Source organism: Phalaenopsis equestris, unplaced genomic scaffold (genome assembly GCF_001263595.1).
Source record: "Phalaenopsis equestris unplaced genomic scaffold, ASM126359v1 Scaffold233139, whole genome shotgun sequence".
Lineage (NCBI taxonomy): Eukaryota > Viridiplantae > Streptophyta > Magnoliopsida > Asparagales > Orchidaceae > Phalaenopsis > Phalaenopsis equestris.
In genome coordinates this window covers 144,689-153,967 of record NW_018251092.1, presented here as the reverse complement: position 1 = coordinate 153,967, position 9,279 = coordinate 144,689, and the positions used below count along the sequence as shown (strand labels likewise).

Sequence of the window (9,279 nt, the reverse complement as noted above, 5' to 3'; positions counted from 1 at the left end):
GTGTTATTGATATGTTATTGTGTTATTTATTGTGTTATTATAACACTCTAGGAATATTCTCATGACACAATAACACATGAATAACACGGGGGGAATATTATCCGTGTTATTGCATCATTTTTTTCTCTGTCGTGTGAGGTGTCGTGATGTGATTTCATTGGCTGCGCACGTTAGTGCGTAGTACTGATGTAATATTTTTTCCCATTAATGTATATTCAAATCTTCCGATATCTGATCCGATATTTAACTCTGATATCCGATCCGATACGAAGCCACAGATATTTCCACATGCGGAGCCCGCCACTTCCTCACACGTCACTACATGGTCCCCACATAAAGTCTAATTAATAATCTGTCATTCCATCCTTATCCAATCCTGCATAAAAGCCTCCGTTTTCTTCTTCCTCTGCATCAATTACCAAAAGAAAGAAAAAGGATAAACCTCTCCCCTAAAACCCTTTGGCTCTCTACCAAATGCTTCGATCTCTCGCACCTCCGACGTCTGCACCGCCCCTGCTGTTCGATTCCGCCGCCGGCGATCTATCTCGATGCCGGCCGGCGAGGCCGGCGGCGGCGTGTTGCAGCGGGCAGAGGAGCAGCGCGTACATACCAAAGCTTGAACCTTTCAGCCGGAGTAAGATCGATCGGAGGCTAAAGGACCCGCCTTTTTTGCAGAAGTTTGAGAACGATCTCACTGGTTCGCCTTTCGGTCCTCCCTTGATTGGAGATCTTCTTTTTGTGCTGTTTTATTCATGTTTGTTTTTTTAATTGAAATTAGTTTGGGTTTTTTTTTTGTTTTTCCATTTTGTTTTCCAATCGTTGAGTATTCAGTATGATGGTTCATGGCTTTTTGGTTTTATGTTGGATTTCAGTAAATCAGAATTTGGTTAATTCTGTAAATCCCAATTTACTTTTAAGGTTTGATGATGTAAATATATGAGCAGAATTCAGTTTTTTGTGATTTAATCGGGAACTTGGTGAATCTGTTCAAGATCATTTGGCTAGGTTTGAACAGAATCCTCCCTAATTCCATAACCAAACAAAAATAGAAAGTTTTAGATTTCTTACAGCAAAAAATTTTAAAAGATCTGTTTCAGCAAAGTTTTAGATTGATGCAGTGCTTGTAAAAGAGGAAAATTCTTTCATTTTTGCATCTAATCACCTTTCTGTCTTACTAATGTAGTTATATGTTCAATCCCTCAATTTTTTTGTTTCCATGTTTATATCATTTTCTTAATTAGAATAACTTTTTCTGCAAAATTTTACCTTTTTTCCAGATTACTGCTCAACCCTTGAAGGGGACAAAGCCTACAGCTGCTGGATGGCCTACTTCAAGCTGAAAGATCTTGAAGTATTTTTGATATTACTAATTAAAAATTTTCAGACAACTTTCCCTCATGACAACAATACTGCTATTTCCATATATTTAAAATTTATGTGAACAATTGCAGGAGGAAATGACGAGAGAACAAGTGGAGAAGTTTGTAAGGCAGGCTGGTGGAGTAAAATCTTTTATTGGATGTTTGCATGGGTTAACAGCAATGCTTAAAAATGATGCAAAAAACCAGCAAAAGCACATACCATCAAATTTTAAGGCCGAGAAAGAAGCGCCCGTCCATGTACCCGACGGCATCCCGAAAACAAAGCAAGAGCTAGAGGAAGAAGAGAATGGAAAAATGCCGGATTCTTCCTTCACGAGGCTTCTAAGGACCATGGGAAGGGCTCCTGCTTGGTATTCTCAAGCCCCGGATCATGAAATGTGAAGAATAAATGCTTTGTTGTAAGTTTCAATGGCAATGCTTGCATGGAGTTTGTGCTACAGGACCGGCTCTTATGAGTGGAGATGGATGGGGAAGTATAAGCATTGTTTATGCTTGTTGATATCTTTCGTATGATGCGGAACTGTGGATATTGGTCTTCACTGGTTTTGGCTCACTGTTTCACTTAAAATAATGTGAAGATTAGTGTAGTTTTATAGTGATGTAGATTTGTATTTTAAGGTATTCACAACTAAAAAATGTGATTTTAGAAGCAGAAGTATGCTGTAGTTTAAACCGCCAATAATAACCCCCTATAGCAAACTAATGTGCCCCGCTCCCTCACCCAAATGTTTGATTGTTCTTATTTCAGAATAAGTTATTTACCTTTTGATGTTTGTTTTATTCTTTCAATATTGAAGGATAAGGGTCTTTTGTATATCATATGTTTTACAGTTGTTTCTTCTTATGAGTGTTTGCTACTTTTTTTTTCTTTGGAAATGTAGAAATGTTCATAGTTTTAGATAAGGAGGTGATTCAGTTTAATTTGATTTTTTGGTGTTATGTTTTCACTTAACATTATTATTGTCGGTCCCAAATCCCGGATGTGAAAAATAAAGAGTTGTGTTAAGTAGTCAACAAATAACTTAAAATTTATCGAAAAATCATGATTAGAATTCTTTTGATCACTGTGTGAATGCTACGGTGTCTCTTGGAGTGTTGTATGATCTGAATACAGTGAAAAGTGTATAAAAACTGCTACATCGACATGTGGGTGTAGTGTCAAATAAGCAAAGGTTCTCATGTTACGGACTGATGTGGGGAAAGAAGTTAGTTCATAAAACTAATATTAGGATAGATACTTGGAATATAGGTACTCTCACAGGTAAGCTAATGGAATTTGTTGATATTTTTATTCATAGAAAGATAAATATTTTATGTATTCAAGAAACTAAATCGGTAGGAGAAAAAGATGAGGAGATTGATAACTTAGGTTTTAAACTTTGGTATTCATGTATGAGTCGTACTAGAAATGATGTAGGTTTAATCATAGATAAGAGTTTGAAAGATAATCTTGTTAAAATTAATATAATTAGAGATAGAATTATAGCCCTTAAGGTTGTTGTTGATATTAAAATTTTTAATATTATAAGTGTTTATGCTCCTCAAGTTGGTTTATATATAGGTTATCGAAAAAAATTATGGAATAACCTAGAAGAATTAATATAAATGATATCTCTTGAAGAAAGAATTTTTATTGGAGGAGATTTAAATGGACATATTGATGGAGTGATAGAAGATTTTAGAAATATTCATGGTGTTATGATTTTGGAGTGATTAATAAAGAATGTAGAGTCATATTAGATTTTCTTTTTTGCATGATTTTGTTATTGTTAATACTTTATTCAAGAAAAGAAATGTGCATATTGTTATGTAAAAGAATGAATCTAAGAAAATACAAATTGATTATTTTTTCTTAGAAGAAGAGATCATTGAGAATGTAAAGATCATAAGATCATTCCAAGCGAGAATTTAAAAACCCCAACATCGATTGATAATTCTGATTTTTAAGATGAATAGTTGCAAAATAAAAAATATTATGAATCATTGTGATAGAATTAGTTGAGGTCACTTAGAAGACACACATAAAATTATTTTTATGAGTGAACTTTAAGAGTTTGAGATTAGGGATGTTCATGAAAAAATAAATTTTATGTGGGATAAAGTAACAAATATTATTAAGCAGGTGGTGAAACTTGTATTTGAAGAGTCAAAAAGAAAAGTTTCCATGAATAAAAATAATTGGTGGTAGACTTATAATGTGCAAGAAAAGATAAATATAAGAGATTATGTTATAAAAAATTGTTTAAATGTAAAAATTTAGAGAACTAAGAAAAATATAAAATGACCCATAGAGAGTTTAAGAGAACAATATATGATGCTAAAATTTTGCTTTTAGTGATCTTTATATAGATTAGATACTAAAGAGTGTGAAAAATATATGTATCAACTTATCAAATAAAGAGAACAGAAATATAAAAATTGAAAAAAAAGTAAAGATTTAACTCAAGTAAAGTGTATTAAAGATGAAAAACAAAAAGTGTTTTTGTTAGAAAATGATATTCAACACAGGTGTGTGAGTTATTTTGATAAATTTTTCAATGAAGTTTCTGAAAATTCGATCAGCCTTAGTAATCTTAATATCATTAATAATAATAAAATTTTTTATTTTTATCGTTACATTAGTAAAAAAAATTGAGGAAGCTTTAAAGAAAATTAAAGGTAGAAAGTCTGTCGGGCCTAATGATATCTTAATTGAGTGAAAAATATTTAAATGATTTTGGAGTTTCTTGGCTTAATGAACTCTTTAATATTACTTTTAATAACTAAAAAGTTGTCTAATGAGTGGAGGAAGTGTGTTTTGGTCCTTATGTTTTTAAAAAAAAGGAGATGCATAAGAATGTGCAAATTATAGAGGAATTGAGTTGACGTGTCATGATTTAAAATTATGGGAGATGATAATTGAACATAGTTTAAAGCACCTTACAAAGATTTTTCATAATCATTTTGAATTTATGTCGTGCAAGTCTACTATGGAAATTATATATTTATTGAGAGGTTTGATGGAGAAGTACACAAAGAATAAGGAGGTTTTACATGTGATTTTTATTGATTTAGAAAAAGCTTACCATAAGGTTTCAATAAATATCTTTTGGAGAATTGCAGAGAATAAAGGTGTTGATATGACTTATGTTCAAGTCATTGAAGATATGTATGCTAGAGTTGTTACTTGTGTTCAAATAGAACAAGGGTTGGCCAAATATTTTTCTACTTCAGTTGGATTACATCATGGATTGGCTTTAAGCTCATATCTTTTTGCTTCAGCTAGTGTTTTTTATTCTTTCTATTTTTATGGATGAAATTGCACTGTAAGAAACGTATTTTTGTGTTTATCTTGTAAGTACAACAAGCGTTTTAAGTTGGGAAAGCTGGAGAGGACGTGGAGCTAAAAGGTGCAAATTGGCTACTGGGCGCCTAGGTGTTGGACCCTTGTGCGCGTAGGCGCCAGACCCAACTTCACCAACCCGAGAGCTCGACATTTAGGCACCGGGTCATGGGTACCTAGGCGTTGTGACTTAGGCGCTAGTCGTCGGCCCCTTAGGCGCATAGGCACTCATCTCTTCTTTAGTAGACAGAGAGCATCAAGCTTAGGCACCAGCAACTGTACCCTGTAGTTGGTACAGATCAAGACTCCAAACATGGGGGATCGTGTGGGGAATTGTGCAGGGCTGTAGAAGAGTCGTGGAAGCCATGTCAATGAGTTTATAAATAGCAATGCATTGCAAGCTTGAGTGGATTGATGTTGTTTAGAGTACTTATTGGTTTTGCTTAGTTTCAAAGTTCTCTATTTCTTCTTCAGTGCAGAGGAGGTGGAGTTCTTTCTGTGCAGAAGCTTAGGAAATCAGGAAGAATGTTGATTAAGAGTCTGTTTGGGGTGGCGGTAGAGCAACTGAGCGGCGCTCTGCCGCGTGTTTACAGTGTTTGGGGTGGCAGTTACGCCGCGGTGGCCCGTGAATTTCCTTAAAAGCGGGCCGCAGGATCAACCCCGTGGCTCTGCTTCGCGCCCGCGGCGCCTTCGGCATTTTACGCAGGTGCCCTCCTATTCGTGATTTTGCCCTTCTTCTTTGTCGTTCGCTGCGATTCGCGTTCGTCTGTGATCCCGATTTCGCCCTAACTCCATCACTCACAGCTCACAAAGCCCTCAGTGAAGTCCCCTAAAATTCCCACGCAAAGATCTCCTTCCCCGCTCGAAGCTCTCCTTCCCCGCTTGAAGCTCTTATCCCCCGCTCCCTCATCACTGTTCTGCACGAAATTCCTCCTTCCTCGCTCGAAATCGTCCCTTACTCCCTCATCCTCCTCCTACGTGAAATTCTTGCTTCTCTGAAGTCCATCTTTCACTCGAATCTCTCCTTCTCGAAGTGAAATTCTGCTTCAAAAGTATCAAACAGTTCTGTTTTAAACAGTTTTACCAAATAAGGGCAGCATGGTCATTTTTTCAGAAACAGCTGCCCCAAAGTTGTTTTCACACAGCTGCACCAAATAGACAGCCAGCTTCCCCGCAATAGCTTCCCCGCAGCAGCTTCCTCGGGCAGCACATCTGCAGCTGAAAAGCTGAGAAGCTGCAGTTGTGCCAAACAGACCTTAAGAGTCTATTTGGGACAGCTACAGCTTATCCAGCTTATCCTGATAAGCTGCTTATCTGATAATCTGGTGATACGCAGGTGATTCAGATAAGCTGCCTGTCTATTTGGTTTGTGCATTTAGAGAACAGCTAATTCTAGAAAAATGATCAATCTGCCCCTATTATGGATAAGCTCAGCTATTTGGTTTGTGTGTTTTGTAAACAGCTGAAGCATATTAATTTTCTTTTTTGCACATCTATCACAGCTCTTCCTGTTGCAAGAAATGGTCTCCCCAAAATAATAGGAATCTCTTTATTTTTCTCTATATCTAATACTATAAAGTCTACAGGGAAAATAAATTTATCAACTTTTACTAATACATCTTTTATAACTCCTTTCGAATAAGTTGTTGATCAATCAGCTAACTGAAGAGTTACAGTAGTAGGGGAAGTCTCTCCCAAATCTAAACGTTTAAAGATCGATAAAGACATTAGATTGATACTCGCTCCTAAATCACATAAAACTTTTCCAAAAAATTTTCATCAATAGCACAAGGTATAGTAAAACTACCACTATCTTTTAATTTTTCAGGAAGCTTTTTCTGAATAATAGTACTACACTCTTCACTGAGTGCAACGGTCTCATAATCTATAAACTTTCTTTTCTTGTTTAGTATATCATTCATAAAATTCACAAAACTTGGCATTTGTTCCAAAACTTCAACAAAAGGAATGTTTATTAATAGCTTCTTAAGAATTTTCAAAAATTTTGTAAATTGTATATCTTTATTCTTCTGCTTCAGTCTTTGAGGAAACGGAGGTAATGTTTTTTTCTAAAGGACCTTGTGTTTGTTCATTTTCATTTTGGTCACTTTCCATTACTTCTCTTTATCAACTTCAATTTCTCTTTGGATTCTTGTTTCAACTTCTTTTCCACTTCGTAATTGAATATGTTTAATTTACTTCTTATTTTGATCTTTTGGATTAACTTCCACAGTACTTGGAAGAATTTCAGAAGGTCTGTTACTGAGTGCAGTAGCAATATGTCCTAATTGATTTTCAATATTTCTAATAGCAGCCCTTTAATTCTGTATTTGGTTTTCCATGTTCAACATTAAATCTTCCATTGTCAACTTCTTTTTCTTAACTTATGGGTTAGGGTTCGAGTTAAATCCAAGAGAATAATAAGGTCGAAAATTAAGATTTCCTTGGTTGTGCAAATTTTCGGAGCGATTCACCGAATTGTTATAATTATTCCAACTAAAATTTTCCAACTAAAATTAGTATTCCAACTAAAATTAGTGTGATTTTTCTATCCAGGGTTATAATAATTAGAATAAGGATTGTTATTTTGATTATTTATAGCATTTAAAGCTTCAAAAGATGATTGAGCATCGATTATCTGCCTTAGTGAATTTTTCTCTAATACTGGGGGTATTTGAGAATAGTTCACTCCAATTTGATCAATCTTTTACGAAATAACATCAATTTGAGATGCTAAAATAGACATTGCATCGAAATCATGAATAATAATTACTCTCTTAAGATTTACCCTTTCAGATGGACATTGAAAGTTGTTAGTAGTCATTTTTTCGATTAAAGAGTATGTTCATCAGAAGGTTTGGACATTAGTGATCCCACCTGCAGCAGCATCTATAATAGTTCTAAGTGATCCCACTAATCCATTGTAAAATGTTTGAATTATTAACCAATCTAGTAAAGCATGGTGTGGACATTTTCTAAGAAGATCTTTAAATCTTTCTCAGGCTTCATATATTGATTCCCTTTCAAACTGACAAACAAATGTAATATCATTTCTAAGCTTAGCAGTTTTTTAGGGTGAAAAATATTTAGCCAAGAATTTTTGTGATAGTTCTCTCCAAGTTCTAATAGATCAAGGTGCTAATGAATTTAACAAAGCTTTGGCCTTACCCCTTAATGAAAAAGGAAAAAGTCTAAGCCTAACAAAATCATTAGACACTTCGTCACATTTAAAAATATAACAAATTTCAAGAAAACTAGCAAGATTTAAGTTAGGATCTTCAGTAGGTGTTCCTCCAAACTGATTATTTTTTACCATTTGGATAATAGCAGGTTTAAGCTCAAATGAATTAGCAGCAACATCAGGATTTTGAATAGTCAAGTAAAGTTCACCTGCTGTCGGATTAGCATAATCTTTTAAAGGTCTTTGTCAATTTTTATTTATTTGATTATCCAAGTTATTCTTCATTTTGTTTAAATTTTTAATTTCTTTTTTTTTATTTTGAATTTTTCTTATAGTACGTTCTAATTTTGAATCGTAAGGTATTAAACCTTCAGAGCCAATATTTCGCATAAACAAATATAATAAGCAAAGAAAATTTTCTTAAAAATACTCTTAAATATATAGTTATTTATTTTTGGATTTTTGATTTTATAATTTTTTTGATATTTTGTATTTTGTATATTTTATCTCTAAATTTTCTAATTTACCAAATCAATTTAATTTACCGTTACCTTCCCCAGCAACGACGCAAAAAAGTTGATCCCTGAATATATAGTTGTGTAAAATTTATATAAGTTTGACTACGCTATGTAATGACGCCAAAAGCTTGATGCAATATTTATGATTAAGAAATTTAAGCAATTAATGTTGGGATTTTACGCAATTATACATGTCGTTATCAAGTAATAAAGAACTTTTTATTTAAGCCCCAAATATCGATCCCACGGGGAAGGTTTAAATTTGAAGTGATAAATTTAATAGGAAATTCACAGAAAGTGAAACGAAATTACTATCACTAATTTTGAATGCTGAGAAATTATCAAAACTAAGTTATTTAATTATTAGCAAAACTAAAGTGCAAAGTTTAAACAGTAACTACTAAACTATATTTTTGTGATGAAGATTTTTTATGTTAAAAAAGCATCTTTCCCACTACAATGAGATCTTGGTAAAATGAGATGAGATAAATGGTTTTAATATGTACTGTGCCAAATAGAAACAGTTTTAATTCTCCACCCTGATACATTGTTATAAAAAATCATTGGTTTATCTTAGGTTTAGCCTTCTGCGGCTAGGCTGGGAGGTTACCAGCTCTCACTTTGGAGCTCTCACGTTCCTCTCGCCTGAGGGCTAACATCTACACTTCAGCACCCAAACAATAGGACCGAATTGAGAATTTTAGTCTGTCACCCTAAAATTTCCAATTCTACACCCAATAACATATATTTTCCTATTTATTTGCACTTAATTTCATGAACGAAATACTCATTCATGGAATCAAATGTGTGAACGAAATACTCATAGAACTCATATTTCATTTCTCGGATCATATGTTTCACAACACATTTTAACAA

At 34.0% G+C, this 9,279-nt stretch overlaps 1 protein-coding gene across 1 annotated transcript; it reads left to right on the top strand.

Moving 5' to 3' along the window:
- The first annotated feature begins 403 nt into the window (after nucleotides 1–403).
- Nucleotides 404–2,155, top strand: LOC110038575 (CCG-binding protein 1). Its single transcript, XM_020743449.1, has 3 exons — nucleotides 404–697; nucleotides 1,278–1,351; nucleotides 1,452–2,155. Exons 1-3 carry the CDS (start codon nucleotides 475–477, stop codon nucleotides 1,761–1,763), a joined length of 609 nt encoding a protein of 202 aa, XP_020599108.1. The 5' UTR covers nucleotides 404–474; the 3' UTR covers nucleotides 1,764–2,155.
- The last annotated feature ends 7,124 nt before the right edge of the window (nucleotides 2,156–9,279 follow it).

What these genes read in the sequence shown, in the direction of transcription:
- LOC110038575 (XM_020743449.1), top strand. Translation starts at nt 475, where the DNA reads ATGCTTCGATCTCTCGCACCTCCGACGTCTGCACCGCCCCTGCTGTTC. An exon ending in GTTTGAGAACGATCTCACTG is followed by an intron (nt 698 to 1,277) that starts GTTCGCCTTTCG and finishes CCTTTTTTCCAG; the next exon opens with ATTACTGCTCAACCCTTGAA. An exon ending in TCAAGCTGAAAGATCTTGAA is followed by an intron (nt 1,352 to 1,451) that starts GTATTTTTGATA and finishes GAACAATTGCAG; the next exon opens with GAGGAAATGACGAGAGAACA.